This window comes from Thermobia domestica, chromosome 7 (genome assembly GCF_964235325.1).
Source record: "Thermobia domestica chromosome 7, izTheDome1.hap1.1, whole genome shotgun sequence".
Lineage (NCBI taxonomy): Eukaryota > Metazoa > Arthropoda > Insecta > Zygentoma > Lepismatidae > Thermobia > Thermobia domestica.
In genome coordinates this window covers 260,714,028-260,733,277 of record NC_137460.1, presented here as the reverse complement: position 1 = coordinate 260,733,277, position 19,250 = coordinate 260,714,028, and the positions used below count along the sequence as shown (strand labels likewise).

General features: G+C 37.7%; 1 protein-coding gene across 1 annotated transcript in view; it reads left to right on the top strand.

Moving 5' to 3' along the window:
• Positions 1 to 17,217, top strand: part of LOC145690860 (uncharacterized) — an 89,901-nt gene extending 72,684 nt beyond the window's left edge. Inside the window, exon 3 of the mRNA XM_081766237.1 lies at positions 15,635 to 17,217. Within this exon, the coding sequence (XP_081622363.1) occupies positions 15,635 to 15,638 (4 nt within the window). The 3' untranslated portion in view covers positions 15,639 to 17,217. The remainder of the gene's footprint in view (positions 1 to 15,634) is intronic.
• Positions 17,218 to 19,250: the final 2,033 nt, after the last annotated feature.

Sequence of the window (19,250 nt, the reverse complement as noted above, 5' to 3'; positions counted from 1 at the left end):
TAAACTGCCAGTTTGGCATTCGTTTGACACGATCTGGTAATTTATTATAAAGTTTTATTCCTATGTGGTGTAACGAATTTTGAGTTCTTGTTAGACGGAAATTTTGGGTATGAATATGATTGGTTGTTCTTGTGTTGCATTGGTGTAGGTCCGAATTGAGTTGAAAGTTTCTTTTATTCACATGTATGAATGATGTTGTTTCAAGAATGCATATACATGGCAATGGTAATATATTTAGTTTCTGAAACAGTGGTCTACTTAGTCTATGAAACGGAACTGATAACATTAAACGTAACACTTTCTTCTGCATTGTAAATACTTTCTTCGCATAACAGGTACTACCCCAGAATATGATTCCATACGATAGAATTGACTGGATCAATCCGAAATAAATTGTTTTCAATGTTTTTGTAGTTAGAATCTTACTAACTTTACGTATAAGATATATTTTCCCGCTTAGTTTCCTCAACAAATCATTCACGTGATCATACCATGTTAACTTAGAGTCTAATTTTAACCCTAAAAATTTAAAAGTGTCAGATACCTGCATGAGTTCCCCGTCTATACGTATTTGATGTATATTTAGAGAGTTCAGTTTTCCTTCATTGAAACTCATTATAGTTGTTTTCGCTGTATTTAAGTTTAGTTGGTTTGCTTTTATCCATTCTGCAATTTTATCTGTCGTGTTCTTAAATATGAATTCCTCGGAGCAAATGTTATTTGGAATTTCAATTAAAATGTTTGTATCATCCGCAAAAAGTACGCTTTTGTTTGAAACTATATAATCGGGAAGATCGTTAATGTATATAAGGAAAAGTATAGGACCTAATATTGATCCTTGTGGAACTCCGTGCGTAATGTGTCTTACCTCTGACTTGGTTGGACCTATTTCTACATATTGCATGCGGTTAGTCAAATAGGATTGGAACCATAAATTAGCATGACCTCTAATACCATAACTGCGCAATTTATTCAATAAAATTTTGTGATTAACAAGGTCAAAGGCTTTTGAGAGATCCAGAAAAATTCCATATATTTTATTTCTTCTCTCTCTCGCTTTATATATGTCACTTAGAAAAGCAACTACAGCATTGTTAATTGACTTGCACTTCCTAAACCCGAATTGGCTCTTCGTGAAGATATTATTCTTTTCCAAAAAGGGCACCAATCTGTTATACATAACTTTTTCTAAAATTTTGGAGAAAACAGATAAAATGGAGATAGGACGATAATTTCCTGGGTCAGTAGTTGATCCTTTTTTGTATACAGGTCTTATTTTTGCAAGTTTAAGATCATCTGGAAATGTTCCTGTTTCAAGGGAGGAATTGCATATATCAGTCAATGGTATTAGAACATATTCGGCACACGTTTTAAGCAAATAATAAGGAATATCGTCGGGCCCGGAAGATCTTTTCGTCTTCATTTTTTTTAATAATCGATCTTATTTCTACCTCTGTGGTAGGTATTAAGTATATAGTTAATTTAGTTAGTACTAGATAATTTTATTTTGTTAGTCTTTCCAGACTCAGAATTTGAGTATGTTTTCGCAACGTTGGCAAAGAAATCATTAAGTAGGTTTGCAATATGGTATTTATTGGTTATTTCTTGGCCATGGTGTACTATTTCTTTAATTCCTGTTTTTTGCGGCTTTGATACGGTTGATTGTTCGTTTACTACTTGCCATAGTGTTTTGTTCTTGTTATCAGATTTAGATATCCTATTTGATGTGTGCATTTTCTTTGCTTCTTTTATTACTCCTTTCAGAGTACTTCTATATTTATTAAAATATTCTTTTATTTTCCTATTATCCGTCCTTTTCACAATTGTATGTAGTTGTTTCTTTCTCATGCAAGAATTAATTATGCCTCGTGTTATCCAGTTGCATCTAGTTTTGTGAGAATATACCTTTATCTTCTTAAGTGGAAAGGCTATTTCGAAATTGTGTCTAACGGTATTAATGAACTGTCTGTATTTATTGTTTACTTCATTTTCTAGTAACGTGTCCGTCCAGTCTTCCTTGCTAAGAAGATATTGAAAGTACTTAACGTTCGTTTCATGCTGTTGTTTTTTACGTTATACTTTAATATTTTTCTCACAAACATTAAAGCACCACCGCACCTACTGAAGGTCCGGCAAAATCCACCAACACATATATAATTTGGTAGGACTGTATACTCTATTTCACCTTCCCTCAACCAGTGTTCGGTAGTACAAATTACATCTGGGTTCATCAGCTCACTGTCGTTTCTAATTAGTATGTCTAGTTCTTCTATTTTATTTCTAATGGATTGTATATTCTGATGTAGTACCTTTAGTTCAACTGTATTACATTGGTTTGATTGATAGCATACTGACCTAGAAGAGGTATCTATGTCGATGAATGGACCATTTGTTACCTCTTCGATGGTTAGATTTTCATCTAACTTAGATACATGTTCCCTATTAACTATTTTAGAAGTGATATTATAGTCTCGTCGCATAAAAAATCATTATTCCTGAGTTTTTCGGGTAATCGCCTTTGTCGATTGGTCACACGCATACTACTAATTACTAGGGGCGCCTACCGCTGAATGTGTATGTTTCTTTTGTGGTGTCATGCATTGAGAAATTGGGAGGATAACTTCTGCGTTTCTTTTGTTGTGTTCCGAAACGTTTTCATTGCCTTCAGCTCAACCTAAACTCAGTTGACCAAAGTGAACTGACCCGACCCGAATAACCCTATTCGACAACCCGACCCGAGTAGCCTGACCCGATAACCCGACCCGAGTTGGTCGGGTCAACCCGACCCGTTTGAGAGCACTACTTGGGAAGCACTACAAGTTGTACTGCTCCACTAAAGTGAACCTGTACAGTTGTCATCACCATTATAAACCTGCACACTTGTTACGTCAGTACCATTTCGTATTTATCTTGATATTTAAGTTTATTTTATTTATTTAGTTTCACGTTTTAGTTGTTTCATGCTTTGTTTCAGTATTAATCCAGATTATAGCAATGAACTTGTAATTTGTTTTCTAGTTATAACGGTGTATTCAAGCATTAGGTGACATGTGTATAAATTCTGCACCTGAATACGAAAAAGAGAGGGCAAGTTTTTTTACAAATAAATCTGTACAATATTTAATATAAATATTACTTTTAGAGCCCCTCCGTGGCTAAGCGGTTAGCGTACGGGAGACCCGGGTTCGATTCCCGGCGGGAGCTCATATGGTTCGGATTCCACGTTAATCAGTAGGTCCACGTCTCATATAGCCTCGCTGCTGAACGGGACGTAAAACTCAAAATCAATCAATCAAATATTACTTTTTAAAATTATTACAGATGAATATTAAGAGTAATTCCATTGGTGATAAATTTTTCCAGACTTTATTTTAATTCGAAATATGTTTATGTTTAATTAAGATAAAAGATTTCTTCTAACTTGTGTGAATGATGCTAATCTCATTAACTCTTTGTATAGCTAGGCTAATGCGTTGTACTAAATAGTGTTTGCTTCTGGCGTCGCCTGATTTAGTAATCAAATTGGAACCCAGTTCTTTCAAAAATTTGTGAGCTTCTTTGCTGAAAACCCCCATAGTTTCAATTGCAAAAGCAACGAAAAGATGTTCTTCTTTCAGTTTAGAATACTTGGAGTGTTTTCTCTTGCAGGCCACTTCAGCTGCACTACCCATGCACTACCTGCTTCGTTTCGTGTGTATGGCAAATAAGATGGTGCAAAGGTATCCACGCATGTGACATCCCATATCTACCGTTGACCCATTTTCCATGGAATTAGAGTAATTCCATCTGGCCGCTTTCCGTCTTCTCGAAACATTCCTGATGGTTCCAAAATCAATGCTCGCTAGTATTCGTTTTATTATATTGTTCAATTCACCATGGCGTGCTAATCTTCCTCCACTTTTAGTACAACTTAGTGCGTGTAACCCTTTTTCATCCATTCTGCTTTGGCATGTACAAGTAAATGTACGGCAGATATTTACCCCCAGACGCAAAGCTATTTGAAAAACTTTATCTAAAAAGGTGCCTATCGTTTTAGATGTCGTGACTTGCAACCAAGCACCGGTCTCTTTTTTCTGTAAAGCTTTCATACGCACAGTGTCAATTATGCTTTCAGGAATTACTTCATTATCTATTACTTCCTGTAATAATATTGAATCCCAACTTTTTTGTAATTCTTTTGTCTCAGGAATTTTACTGTTGTAGATCCCCTTCCGAATTTCCAAAGCCTCATCCATGTTATGTATATCCACGTTGTCAACTGAACTATTTAAAATATTGGAGACAAGTGGACGCACCCCATGGCAAGAAGAAAGGAAGGCTGCTAGGCTCAAGTCCGATGCTTTTCGTATGTTTAGACCTCCTAAGCGGACTGGAAGGCTTGTTTGTGTCCATTGGGTTTCGTTTAGGGAATAGTTGATTATTAGTTGTAATGCCTTTTTCAAGTAATTATCTATCTGTAAAACTTTAGATGGTCTTTTCCATGTTGGAACAGTTCTTAAAAAGTACGTTAGCTTTGGCATGCCGAAGCAATTTTTGAAAAAATGAAAAAATGAAATGTAATCTTTAAGTTTTTACGTCCCACGGTTATGCCGGTTACGCTAAAGGAGACGGTGATAATGAGAAATGAGTGAAATGGTGAAATGAAGAAAGTGGGAGGAAACGGGAGAACCCCGATAAAACCCACGAGCACGGTGTTTGTCCACCACAAAGTCCACACGGCGCGAGCTGGGATCGAACCAGGGACCCCAAGCACCGGAGATGAACGCTCTACCACTGAGCCACCGCGCCCCCACAAGCAATTTTTGAGAAGAAAATAAGATATGTGATTTGGTAAACTTTTTAGTTACTCAGTTATTAATTTGAAACTATTCATATGTTTCTGGAAATGGAGATCATATCCTTCTTCGTGGAACGGAGACCCTAATAACGATAATTCATCTGGTTGTAAAATACGTATGCCTGGCAACAGCTCTTTAAATTGGATTTCTACGTCTGTGTCTATTTTACCCTTTGTGTAATAAGGTTCACATTTCGATGGATTCACCTCTAGCCCAATTTTCTGTAATTAAATGCTTCATGTCCTCTATGACTATATTCGGCGATTCTCCTAGGGTTCCACCATCCAGATAAAAGGCGTTCAATTCAGAACAAAGCGCTTGGACTATCGGATGAATAGCCAAACTAAACAACATTGGACCTGCAGGATCTCCCTGTTGGCATCCTACTTGCGATGAGATAGTTCTTTCCCCATAAAATAATATTGATGGATAAGCATAGCTTTGCCCAAAAAAAAAAAAGATACAAATGTGGCATAAAAGATTTCACTTCTTTTAGCATTGAGTCTCTTTCCACCGAATTAAAGGCATTTTTGTAATCGATTTTTAAGATTACTTTGTTTGCGTTTTCATTTCTCTTTATGTATGTCCGTGTGGCATGTATAATAGCTTTATTACCTTTTTTAGTTGCAAACCCCAGTTGGTGTGGTCGTAAGTATTGAGAGCATTGGTTGTAAGCGAGCGAAACAGCTATCTTGGATGCTATTCGTCGAAAAACACATCCAACTGCTATAGGTCTGATTCCGCCATCCTTTTTTCGTAATGCACACAAATTGGCTCCAAAAAGGTATTTCCACACATCTTGATTTACGTTTCCATTTAAAATGATGTTAACCAATTTCGTGATTTCGCCTAGTAAAACAGACGCTGATGCTCCTGTAGATTTAGAAATTAAGTGTTTCAGGTGTTGAGGGGATAAGCCATCGATTCATGAAGCGGAGCCACTCTTAAAGTTATGGATTGCTCTTGATACCATATCTTCTTTACAAGGAGAGAAGATGTCAAGCACTCTGGTTGCTCCGGCATTTCTAAAACTCTGGAGGGAGACGGATGTTTGTTTTGTAGACTAACAAAAGTTTCCTCACTCGAAGGAGCCAGAGAATCGTCGGATATCAGTAATCTTAAGGCACCTCTTGTATCAAAATCAGCGATTTTGGCTGTAATCAGTTTAGATAAGTCGGGTTTGATCTTCTTACTTGAAGTTGCAGGACATTCTACTACAGAAGACTCTCTTAGATTTTGTTTGATTATGTTAGTGACTGAGGATGTTGTTCGATTTCTGGGGATTCGTAGATTATGAAAAGCAAATCTGAACAGTTTCTTTCAAGAAGTTAAATCATTTTTGTTGGCGCAATCACTAATGATAAATGATAGTTTGTCTGCTACAGCACCTCGTATGCCTCTTGGAATCCTTTTTATTACCCATATATTTGATTTTAATTTAGCCAACTCGTGTGTAAAGTCTTCCGTAGCTGAGTGTTGTTCCTGCGTAGCGTGTTTTCTAGTATTGTGTATGTTGTATCCTTTCTTTGTCGGGAATTTTTTATCGCATTGAGAACAATAAATTTCATTTTCGAATTAGATGGATAAATCTTGTGAACAGTTTGCATTTATAGATTTGTTTTCCATTGTTTTCTATTGTTTAGGATTTGAAAAAAATATATATATTTTGTTGAATTCGAATTTTAACGACTAATAACTGATATAAAAATTTTCTGCTGAAATGTATATAATACGTAATGGACCAAAATTACACGTTGACTCTTGGATATCCTATAAACAAAAATATAGGACAATGCACTACACGATGAAAGCAAAGCACCACACCACAACGTTCTGAGCGATGAAAAGAAGACCACACCACGCACACCCATCAGCGCTGGCCAGCGCCTGTAGATCACACCATGTTCCCTAACTTGTTCAGAACATGCATGAAGCCAAGAATAGACACCTTTCTCACCAATAAATCACAATTAAACCTTAAAATTAATTAAATTTACGGAGCTCTTCAAACACGCGTCCACACCCTACAACAATAGAAGATACCAAGAAAGCAAGTTGTTGTGATCAGTGTTGTGATTGTTGTGATTGTTGTGATCAGTGCACAAGCCTAAGGATATTCTCTGCAAGGTTTTCGATCAAAAGAGAGGAAATACTTTTGATGGACATGTTTGAGTTACATGTGTGTGTGCACGACGTCTCCTAGACAAAAATGTTGAAATCCGTTCAAAAATAGGATTAGTGGTTATCTTCTTATAAAGAAATGAAAGAACTATCGAACGTTATAATTCCAACATAGTATTCTAACAATGAAATAAACAGCAACAGAAATTCGTTAAAAACGTATATTTAGATTTTTTTAAATATTAATATCATAGATTTTTTTATATATTACAGAATGAACTAATGGAATTATCAAGTGACGGTTCAAGTGTTCCATCGATTGAATCAGCCAAATTAGGTGAATGTAATATAGCTAAGATTGATTCAGTTGCCAACATTAGCAGGCCGAATTCTACTAACTCGAAGAATGTGTTACCATGTCCTCACTGTGGAAAACATTATGTGAATTCCAGAGGATTAGCTATACATATAGGTAAAAAGCATCAGGTTATAAATGGGGACGAAGATTGTTGTCATATCTATAATAATAGCTATCCTGGTTATAAAACTAAAAGAACTTACATCTCTAACCGCAATAAAGGCACACAGGATTTGACGGTGTCTAACTTGGGCAAAATATTAATATCATTAAGATCCTCAACACATATTTTAAGACGTGTCCCTCGAGGTGCTCGAGCTGCAGTTGCTGATGCACTTGCCGATGTGTTAATTCAAGTAGCCATTTCAAATGACGAAAAAGATTGGATCAACATGTTATTATTTCCATTAGTTGCACTACCTGCTCCCAAAAAATCTGAAAATGTAAAAAATCTTACCTCGTGGGTAAAACAAAGAGTTCGTCTTTGGTGTGATGTAGGTATTGACGCCTTAACCTGGCATCCAACAAAGATCAGGAAATCTCTTCCAAAACAGAATGTTTCCAATCTTAAGATTGTAGAAAACAAACTTGCGGATGGTGACATCCGTGGAGCAGTCCGTCTACTAATGTCAGATGATACTGTTGCAGCCCCCGACATTTCTGTGTTTGAGACGCTATTGGAGAAGCATCCAGCCCATCCTGGTGAATTTACTTTACCGAATTTTCCAGATGACTCAAACAACTGTGAAGGAGTTTCAATTAATGAAATTAAGGTAGCTATTAATTCCTTTCCATCTGGTAGCGCGGGAGGTCTCGATGGTCTTCGCCCTTCGATTCTCAAAGATCTCCTATTCTGTCAAGTACTTGAATCGAAGGAAAAGCTCTTAAAATCATTATGCGATCTGTTTAATTTAATTATTTCAGGAAAAGTTCCCTTGGAAGTTCGGCCATTGTTTTTCGGAGCCAAACTTACTGCTCTAAAAAAGAAATCTGGTGGAATTAGACCTATTGCCGTTGGTAATGTCTGGCGCAGAATATCAGCAAAAAATTATATGCTTCAGAACACGGGAGCATTTTAAGAACTTTTTGTCTCCCCATCAACTTGGTGTTTGTACTCCCAACGGAGCCGAAGCAGCTGTACATGCAACCAGGGTTTATTTTTCCTCTATTCACAATACTCCTAAGGCTATCTTAAAACTGGATTTTCGCAACGCATTTAACGAGCTTCGCCGGGACCCCATGCTCACTACAGTGTTGAATGAATTTCCTTCAATCTATCCATATGTTTACCAATGTTACGCTCAACCCAGTGATCTATTCTTAGGTGAAGACACTATTTCATCCCAGAGAGGAGTACAACAAGGTGATCCCCTGGGCCCAGCACTTTTTGCTATAACCATTCATTCCTTAGTGAAATCGATCAACACTGAATTAAACATTTGGTATTTGGATGATGGAACTATCGCTGATGAACCTGAAGTAGTTCTTTCAACTCTAGCACAAATAAATGAGAAGGCTTCTGCACTTGGCCTATATTTAAATTTTTCAAAGTGTGAAGTTGGTTTTCTTGGATCAGACGAAGCCAAGTTCGACCTATTATTCAAAAAATTTGACGAAAGTGCCCCAGGAATACGTCTTCTAACTAACCAGGATGCTTGTCTTCTAGGCGCCGCCCTCACAAAGGAAGCTTTTACCAATGTCCTGTTAAGCAAAATATCGAAGTTAGAATATTTTTTGTCTCGACTCGCCTCGATTTCTGTCCATGCAGCTTTCTTTCTTCTACGTGCCTCTTTGTCGATCCCTCGTTTAAACTACTTCTTACGATGTTTTCCTTCTTGGAATGAGACTCCATTACTGGAGAAATACGATCATATCCTTAAAATGGGTCTGGAGTCAATTTTAAACTGCTCCTTAAGCGACGAATCGTGGATTCAAGCATCCTTACCTGTGAGATTAGGAGGTCTTGGTATTCGACGATCCGTGGATATGGCGATTCCTTCCTTTTTAGCGTCCTACCACGGATCTCTTCGTTTAGTCGAGGCTCTTCTTCCGCAAGGTTACTACCTAGACCCAGATGGCACAGTTCAAGAAGGCTCTACCAAATGGAAAAATTTAACAGATACAGATCTTCCAGAGATTAACAAAATAGGTTCTCAGGCATCTTGGTACACACCAATTGCAGAGCATTTTCATGAACTTCTCTTACAGTCAGTTATTGCTCCAGAGGATAAAGCCAGGATTCGTGCTGCCTCATCCCTACATGCTGGGGCATGGTTGAATGCATTACCCTCCCCACCATTAGGTCTTCATATGACTAATGAGGCATTTCGAATCTCTGTCGCCTTAAGATTAGGTGCAGATATTTGTGAGCCACATCGCTGTCCAGTTTGCGGGGATCAAGTTAACCAACGTGGCCTGCATGGCCTGTCATGCATGAAGAGCATGGGTAGAAACGCTAGACACTCCTCTGTGAATGATATCATTTTACGAGCCCTTACCACAGCTGGAATTCCTTCAATACGTGAACCTTCAGGATGTTGTCGTTCAGATGGTAAACTACCTGATGGCATGACATTATTTCCTTGGTTGAAAGGCAAATCACTAGTTTGGGACTTTACGTGTTCAGATACATTTGCCCATTCAAGTCTCCCTTTAGCTGTTATGAATGCTGGGGCTGTTGCTAGACGTAGAGAAGTAGAAAAGCAAAGGAAATATAACAGCCTCCTTGATAAATTTATTTTTGCTCCAATTGCCATCGAGACTAGTGGTGCTTGGGGATCTGCAAGCCTTGATTTTATTAGAGAAGTAGGCAGACGCATTTCTATTGTCACTGGAGATATTCGTTCAACATCTTTCTTAATACAACGCATATCTATTGCTATCCAACGTGGCAACGTGTCGTCGGTTCTTGGCACCTTACCACATGGAAAAGAACTAGAGGAGATATTTCTTCTCTAACACAGAGGACAATACTGAACATTTGTACAACTGGACGACGTGCTATGCAAGTAGGGTGTGGTGTCATTGGATGTCGTGGAAAGGCAGGCAGTGGCACTGGATGTGATGCCGTTGATAGGTGGTTTTCTACCCCTTCCTTTGGTTCGACTATCGAAATATGTTTCCTGTTGACTTAGTTATTTTTTCTTAATTGTTTCATAAATGTATTTAATAAATGTGCCAATGCAAAATATATATAAAAAAAGAAAGAAAGCAAGTTAAAATTAAATACCATATACACAAAATGGTTTTTGAAATGTATAAAGTTTGAGTCTTCTTAGTGAAACGTCAATTTTGAAGTAACTTCGTACATTCTACGGTTTTGTTATTGGAAGGAGAAATATAATCCAAAAAAATTTAGTAAAATTCAAGTTAGCAGAAATTTGATGGAATTGTGAATACCAAAAGTGGAATTATAGCTACGGAGCAATACCAACGGTAACTTGTATTTTTTTCATATTATGTTTAAAGCTTTTTGAAGGGGAACATTACAAAATGATGTCTAGCTAAGCAGTTTAATCTTGTCCAGGAGGTGAAGCCTCCTGAATACATAATCTTTCCCCAAAATGAATCTGCACTAAATTTAATGAAATAATAATACTAACTGGAATTCTCAGCTTTAGGCCTAACTTCTAAATCAGTAGTTCTTTGGACATAGAACATGTATGCATTCAATATCGTATTCCGTATCCCAGGACAATAAAGCAATTTAGATATAAACAATTCAGTATTAATGTATGTTGCTACATTTTAAATGCTTTGGAACTAGAATATAAATGCAGCCTTTTAAAGAAGAAAATAGGATAGAACCATACAGATTTTATTACAGTTATCTTCGTCTTATCATCTATATTAAAAATAGAGTAATTGCTATCAAAACAAAATAAAATACTACGATATTAACAATATATAAAGCAACGAGATATTGATGAAAATGTTATGGAATGCTAAGTAAAATGGATTATATAGATAAATGATTAATTATGGAAGAAGTATATGAAGAAATATATATACATAAAGAAAATAAAAGGTCGATGCACAATTAATAATAAATAAAATAGCAATTAAATAATTTGATGAGGTGTCGAAGATTGAACTTCCATATGATATGACAGTACCTAGGTTATGATAACTTTAGTTCCATTGACTATTAAACTTTTACCTAATAGATTACCAACTGAACTTGCTTACCTGGGACTGTACCAGTATGTTTACCTGTAATTACATCAGATATACGAGGGGGTACCCAAAAAACGGGAAATTGGTCATAACTTCTTAATATTTTTACACCAAATTTTCATCACCTTCAAAGTATTGTCCATGGACCGCAACGCATTTCTGCAAACGATCCTTCCATTGTTCAAAACAGTTTTGAAAATCACTTATCGGGATCTTCTTTATGACCTCCAGCGATTTTTGTTTTACCTCCTCCACACTGGCAAAACGCTTTCCTTTCATGTCACGTTTGAGTCTGGGAAAACAAAAGAAATCACAGGGGGCTAGATCCGGTGAGTAGGAGGTGCACAATCGGTGTCATGTCGTTTTTGGTCAAAAACTGCGTTACGGAGAGGGCGGTGTGGACCGGAGCGTTGTCATGATGGAAGAACCATTCGCCTGTGCGCCAAAGATCCGCCCTTTTCTTACGGATACTCTCCCTCAATCTTTTCAAAACCTCCAAGTAGAACCCCTGGTTAACAGTTTGACCCGGGGGAACGAACTCCGCGTGCACAGCACCTCTGCAATCGAAGAAACAAATTAGCATTGTCTTGATGTGTGACTTCACTTGGCGAGCTTTCTTGGGACAAGGAGAGCCACTTGTCTTCCATTGGCTTGATTGCTGCTTTGATTCGGGGTCGTAGCCATAGCACCACGATTCATCACCAGTAATCACTTTGGCAAAAAAGTCAGGGTCCTCTTTGAGCTGATTTTGAAGTTTAACACATGCCTCAAATCGACGCTCCTTTTGCTCGTCTGTGAGAAGGCGAGGGACAAATTTGGCTGCAACCCTTCTCATATGCAAATCTTCCGATAAAATCCTCTGAATTGAACTCCACGATATTTCAGACATCTCACAGAGTTGATCAATGGTTCAGCGACGGTCTTCACGAACAAGGGCATTGATTTTTTCGACGTTTTCGTCAGTTCTTGCCGTTGCGGGGCGTCCTGAACGGGGTTGGTCTTCAATTGACATTTCTCCATTTTTAAAACGTGCAAACCACTCCTATACTCTGGTTTTACTTAGGGCAGCATCCCCATAAGAAGTATTCAACATTACAGTAGTTTCCGCGGCCGATTTCCCCAACAGCAAACCAAATTTCACAGCCGCCCGTTGCTCTCGATAATCTGCCATAACGTTGTCGCCGAACTAGAAAAAGTTGTTTTACTAAACAAACTCTCAAGAGCGAACCGATGCACTCACAGCGACACAACGTCGCACACTGACGCAGGTGGCGTGATCGTAACGGACAACTGGTACAACAATGGGTTCCCCACTCTCTCTCCCCACTGCAACACAATTCCCGTTTTTTGGGGTTCCCCCTCGTTGTACTTTCTGATATAATCTATTATGATGGCATGTCTTGTATTTATGTGTCAAAGTATTCTATGTAATGCATGTGTCAAATTTGATTTCGTGTCATGTTTCTTTGTAATGTCTGCTAAGACGTTTTGTTTCAGCAATAATTTCGTAACCCAGATTACATATGTATTGTGAGTAATTGTCAACTCAATTTCGATAAAGTAACCTTACAAAATTCATATTATGAAATTCTGAATGTTCATAATTAGTTAGTACATGCCTCTGATAAAATTTTTGTGTAAAAGTTTTTTTTTTCATTTGATAAGCTGTATTTCAATTCTGATGAGTCGTACATGACTTCTAAAGCTCATATCTCGGTCGTTCACCATCCGACGGACTCAAGATAAACTTCTTTCCGTTGGTGATCTATAGACCGTGTTTGATGTTCCTAATTCCAGCAATTTCGGACAGACAGCGTTGAATAGAAAATCACTGTTGCGCAACAACTGCCACATCCTTACCGTTGACAGACGTGTGACATTACATCAGACTGGATGTTTTCCGGGGCTGCAGACCTGGATATCGGTCCTGCGTGCGTGACCTGCATTACGGGCAGTGGGGTAGGACAAAGTTAGGTCAATGGGTTCCACGATTTGACTCCGGGCCAGAAGGCAACGCGAGCACATACCTGTGTTTCTTTGGTGTCTCGTCTGAGGAAGGAGCCATTTCTGGACAAGGTGTTGGCATGTGATGAGAAGTGAATCATGTACGAAGCCCCACGGCGTCGTCATCATTGGTTAGCATCCCATAAACCAATTCCAAAACAGCAGAAACCAGCACTGCACTAGAAGAAGGTTCTCCTGTGTGTTTGGTGGACTGCTCGCGGCATCGTTCATCAAGAACCATTACCAGCTGGTCAAAGCATCAGTGCAACTGTGTACTGTCAGCAGCTGAGCCGTGTTCAAGAAAAACTCAAAACTCTAGAACCAGCACTTCTGAATCGCAAAGAGATCCTCCTGTTACAGGATAATGCTAAGCCCCACGTCCGATCCGATTATCGCCTGTTTCATTCCTTCGACAATTACCTTAGAGGATTCAAGTTCAAATCCCTAGTAGAGGTGCAAAATTCACTTGATACTTTCTTCGCTTCACGGCCCACCAAGTTCTACCGCGGTGGAATCCATGGCATGGCTTACCCATCCATCTCTCTCTCTCTCTCTCTATATATATATATATATATATATATATATATATATATATATATAACAACTGGTTATTAAAAAAAATAGAATAGCACCACTGAGTACAACCCCAAGAAAATATGTTCTGATATGTACTTTTGCATCATGATGAAACAGTGTCGCCAGATCTTTTTGTTCTAAACAGTTCCGTTTCTTTTCGAAACTGTTCTTTACCAATGAGTGCAAGGGTTTACAAATCTTTAAAAAAATTAAAAATTTGAAACAGAAATTTTTTCAAACAAAATTTTCAAACTTAATTACTATTATACTATACTATTATACCAAATTTTAAAGTTGACAATTTTCAAAATTTAAGGGGTGGGCCAATGTCTCCCTCCCAAATTTTTAAAGGGTTGCACCAATATCTCATGTCTTATGAAAGGGAATGGACCCTTATACATGCCATATAACCATATAAAGTAATAAGACCTCATCAAAGAGGATAAATTAGGACAAAAACCTCCGAAATGTTAATATTTGGCAATGTTTTAGCCACCAAAGGGAACGAGAAGGACACCCAATACTTATAGAGGTAGATACCCTGGTCCTAGGCTACCATACCTAATTTTTAGATTTGGCAATTTCCAAAATTTTGGGGGTGGTTCTATGTACCTCTGCCAAAAATTAGGAGGTGGGGGCAAGGTACCCCTGCTAAAATGTAGAGGGATGGTCACTAGGTCATTGACCCTGGCGCCACTCCAGGGGGCGCATAAAGTTCGATCAAGTGGCCCCATTACTGCTAATGTAATTGATGATTGGTAATATGCTAAGCCATATCATTTAAGCATGATTTTGTTTTCTTGGTATGAAACTAAGACGTAAATAGGAATTTTTGGCAATATCAGTAAATTACAAGGGTATTAAGACAGTAACTTTCAATTTGTTTTCCTGGAACATGAAATAACTGCTGCTGATCTTCACAATATGCTATACGTTTCCTACTTACTTCAAAGAACATTGTACTTTTCACACTTTCACGTCATATTCATTGATGAAAGGTTATACTAGTAGAACATATGAGCGAAGAATTGAATATACAGCAAAACCTATCTATGTTGACCACCATCGATTCCATTCCAATGTGGAGAACTTAGATAGGTTACTTAGGTGCTCAGAAAATAAAGAAATTTTGAAACAATACCTTAATAAGCACTCTTATTGCAGCTGTTAAATTTATACATGTATTGTGCACCGTGGTTTTCCTTGTTCTCGTAGCTTAAAATAACAGTAACAAAATAAAGATGGAGGGGATTTAGAACTGACAAATCACCCTACGATTTCGTAAACAAGAATTGGTAGAACAAAGGTAAGGGATTTGTAATCTGGGTTGCTTCAAAGAATGAAACAGAATATTTTCTTTAATGACCCAGACTGTGATGTAATAGGGATGAAAAACGGTAAAAGAGAATGAGGATATGTTTGCGATAGGAATAATCTACACACTACTTGTTATATATTCTCGGTGATTCTCCAGTGATGATTTTTTCAGCCTACTGTTGTTCTCCGTCTGGTATACTAGTACACAGTATGTGGGAAAAATAACTTAACTTTTTCTTTTCAGATAGCTACTAGCTTCATCTATTGAAGCAACGTATCATCAGAAAGCTGGTTATCTACTCAACCTAACGAGACCACAATCATGAGAACCGATTAACGAAGTGTCAAATTATAGCAAGAAAAGTGAATGTATCTGGTGTCACCTCGTCACAAAAACACGATGGAGCAAAGAGCCAATATTAAATTTTGTTTCAAGCTATGTAAAACATTCATACAAACATTGGAAATGATGAAACAAATGTATGGAGATGAGTGCGTAGTGGTATACGCGATTCCGGGACGGACGTGAGTCCTAGGAAGACGATCCAAACCCAGGCAGACCGAAAAAATTGCGATGAGTTGGTGGAGCAAGTGCGTGAAATGATCGCCCACGATGCAAATTCAACTGTGAAATGGATGCCGAAGGAATTAAATACGACGAAAGACATGATTCATGAAATTTTGACAAAGAATTTAAAGAAATGGAAAGTCTATGCTAGACTTATTCCGCACACCTTAACTGACGACCGAAAAATTGCGTGTGTTGAACATTGCAAGGACCTTATTAAACAAGCCAGACGGAACAGAACATTCCTGAAATCGATTGTAACTGGTAATGAGACTTGGTGCTTCAAGAACGATCCGCAAACAAAACGCGAAAGTGCTACGTGGAAGTCCCCAGGTTCTCCGAATGCGAGAAAACTGCGTTTATTTTTACGATTCCAAAAGCATTATACTTCGAAAATTCGTTCTATAGGTTCAAACTGTTAATGGTGAATATTATCTGGATGTTATGAAGCGTTTATGGAATTGTTCGCGTAAGACTTAAGTATCGAGCGCCAGGCAGTTGCTCTTTATTTCACAACAATGCACCATGTTACAGTATCGTCGCAGTTCGTAACTTTTTGGCTAAAAAACAAACCTGTGTGCTTCCACATCCTCCGTATTCGCCTGATTTAACGCCATGTGACTATTTCCTATACTCAATATTAAAATTGGCCATGAAAGGAATATTTTATGACAATGTTACACACGTCCAGTCTGCCGTGATTAGAATCATTAAGGCGATTCCGAAAAAGAACACTAAAAACTCTATGCTAGCGTTGGTTGAACGTGCCCAGTGGTGTATTGATGCGGAAGGGATATGTATTCAATAAAAAAAAAAACACTTGGTAAAATACCTAATTCTTTTTTTTTAATTTGAAAAGTTCCATTATCTTTTAGATACATTGGATAGATATATGCTCCATGGAATCGGTGGCGAGATGACTAGAATGGAAGTCCGGCGCGTATGAAGATGAAAATCAGTGTTTCAGCGGTGATGAACTTTATCAAAATACAGACGCTCTGCTAAATATCGTGACATTCTTGTCAAATGTTAAAGAATGTAAACATGAATGTTCCCTTGTAAAACGTGGGTAAAACAAAGACTTTAAAACGAATAATAATAATAATAATAATAATAATAATAATAATAATAATAATAACAATAGTCAGAAAAATAATAAAAAAAAGAACTTGTATCAATAACCTCCGAAATTTGAATTTTGGCATTTTTAAAAAAAATTAAAGGGAACGAGATGGATCACGCAACTTTATAGTAGTATATATTAGGGTTCCTACTACTATACCAAATTTTTAAGTTTGGCAATTTCCAAAATTGAAGGGGTGGGCCAACATACCCCTCCCAAATTGTCAGAGGGGTGCATCAATGTAGCTATATCTTATGAAAGAGTGCACCCCTGTACTCGGCCATATAACTATATAAAGTAATAAGACCTCATCAAAGAGAATAAATTAGGCCAAAAAGCTCCGAAATTTGATCTTTTCGCAATATCTTATCCATGAAAAGAACCAAGATGAACGCCCAAAACTTACAAACGTAGATACCCTGTTCGTATAGTACCAAAACCGAATTTTTAGTTTTGGCAATTTTCAAAGGGGTAGTCCAACATATCTCTGGCAAACTTTAGGGTATGGGCCAAGATACCCGTGTCAAAATTTAGAGGGGGTGGTCCTAGGTACTCCTAGGTCATTGAATCGGGCCAGGGACCATGGGTCCTGAAGCAGGGACAAAATCGGGAGAAGTTCTGGGCTTACTACTGACATACCGTGAAGGATAGAGTAAATTCGGAAATAAATTAATTTTGAGGCGTTCCACTACTTGCTAATGCAAGAACAAACAAACAGGTTTTACAAACTACATAAGAGTAGATACTTTGAATTTGAAATTACTGAAAAGAAACTAACATATTTAAAATTGATGAAATCGGTAGTAGCTAATTAAGAGAAAGAGGACAAACTGGGATTGCAACTATAATCATAGCTTTGTCTCACCATGAAGTCCTTTTAAGTTGGGGCTGTCGCACTAATAGAGCATCTACTCAGGCGATGTGTACAGAGATAGCGTGGGTCAATGAAAACTTGACCCATAATCAACCGTGACCCACTCTAATCGACCATACACCATGATCCACTGACTCACTGTGTCCCACTCAGACCCCCCATCCACCAAAACCCATCATCATTAACTCTGATCCATGATCCGTACACTCCTCCACTGATTAAAGAATTTACAGTTGTAATAAAAGAAGGCTGTGAAATTATCACTAATCGGTGTTTGAATTTCTACGGTCAATCGCTCAAGCACCAGTCTGTTACATTATCAGTGGATATGACCTTGACGACATAAAATGGTAAAGTGTTTGTAATTGGCCATATTAGGGTGAATTTCAATTTAATTATCGTATATAATTATTTCCTTATTGAATTACAGATATTTTTCGGTAGAAAATAGGATGAAATTTCAAAGTTTCAAATCAAGGTAAAGTAGACCAACGTAAAGGAAAAAAGTGTAATATTAGACTTGTATTAAAAGCCAAGTAGTAAGTCCTATTGCTATTATTACAATTACAAATACAGTGAAACCTCTCTAAAGTGGACAGCCGTGGGGAATCAAAAATTGTCCGCTATAGAGAGGTGTCCGCCTTAGAGAGGTTTCAATATCTTCTTATGTAAATTAATAAACAAAGTAATATGCAATTAGAATTTTTTTTGCATGAATCACGTATTTATGAATATTACTGTACCTGCATTATCTTGCGCCATCCAATTCGAGGCACAACATGGGAATAAGATGTTATAGTTCTCTGCACTTTACACTTATCGCTACTTACTACGTTTTCGGTGTGTTGCTTTAATTTGTGAGTTACTTGCAGTCCAGCAATGACTTTTTAAAAAGACAATTTGCCTACCCGTGGTCAAAAATACCAAACTTGTCTTCTGTTTGGTTAGAGATTCCAGCGAGACAGTAGAATGATATGTCATTCCAAACAGTGGACAACTGTCAATCACTTTTGTTTCTGAAGTAGGTTGGGTGGGACTGGAATGCAAGCAAAGGATATAAGGGTGTTTTGAAACAGAGAGTTGAGTTGCTCTCTGGGTTGCTGAACAGACAGTTGAGGAGGCAAAATGTCACACCCACATGTTCTTCCTTGGTGACATACGTATGAATTACTAAAAGTGTATTTTTACTGCACTTTTCAACTTGTTTCTAGAGAAAGTGTCCGTAATACGGAGGTAAATAATACCTATAAAAGACAAAAAGACTGTCCGGCTGTCCGTGTCCGTAGCAGAGAGTG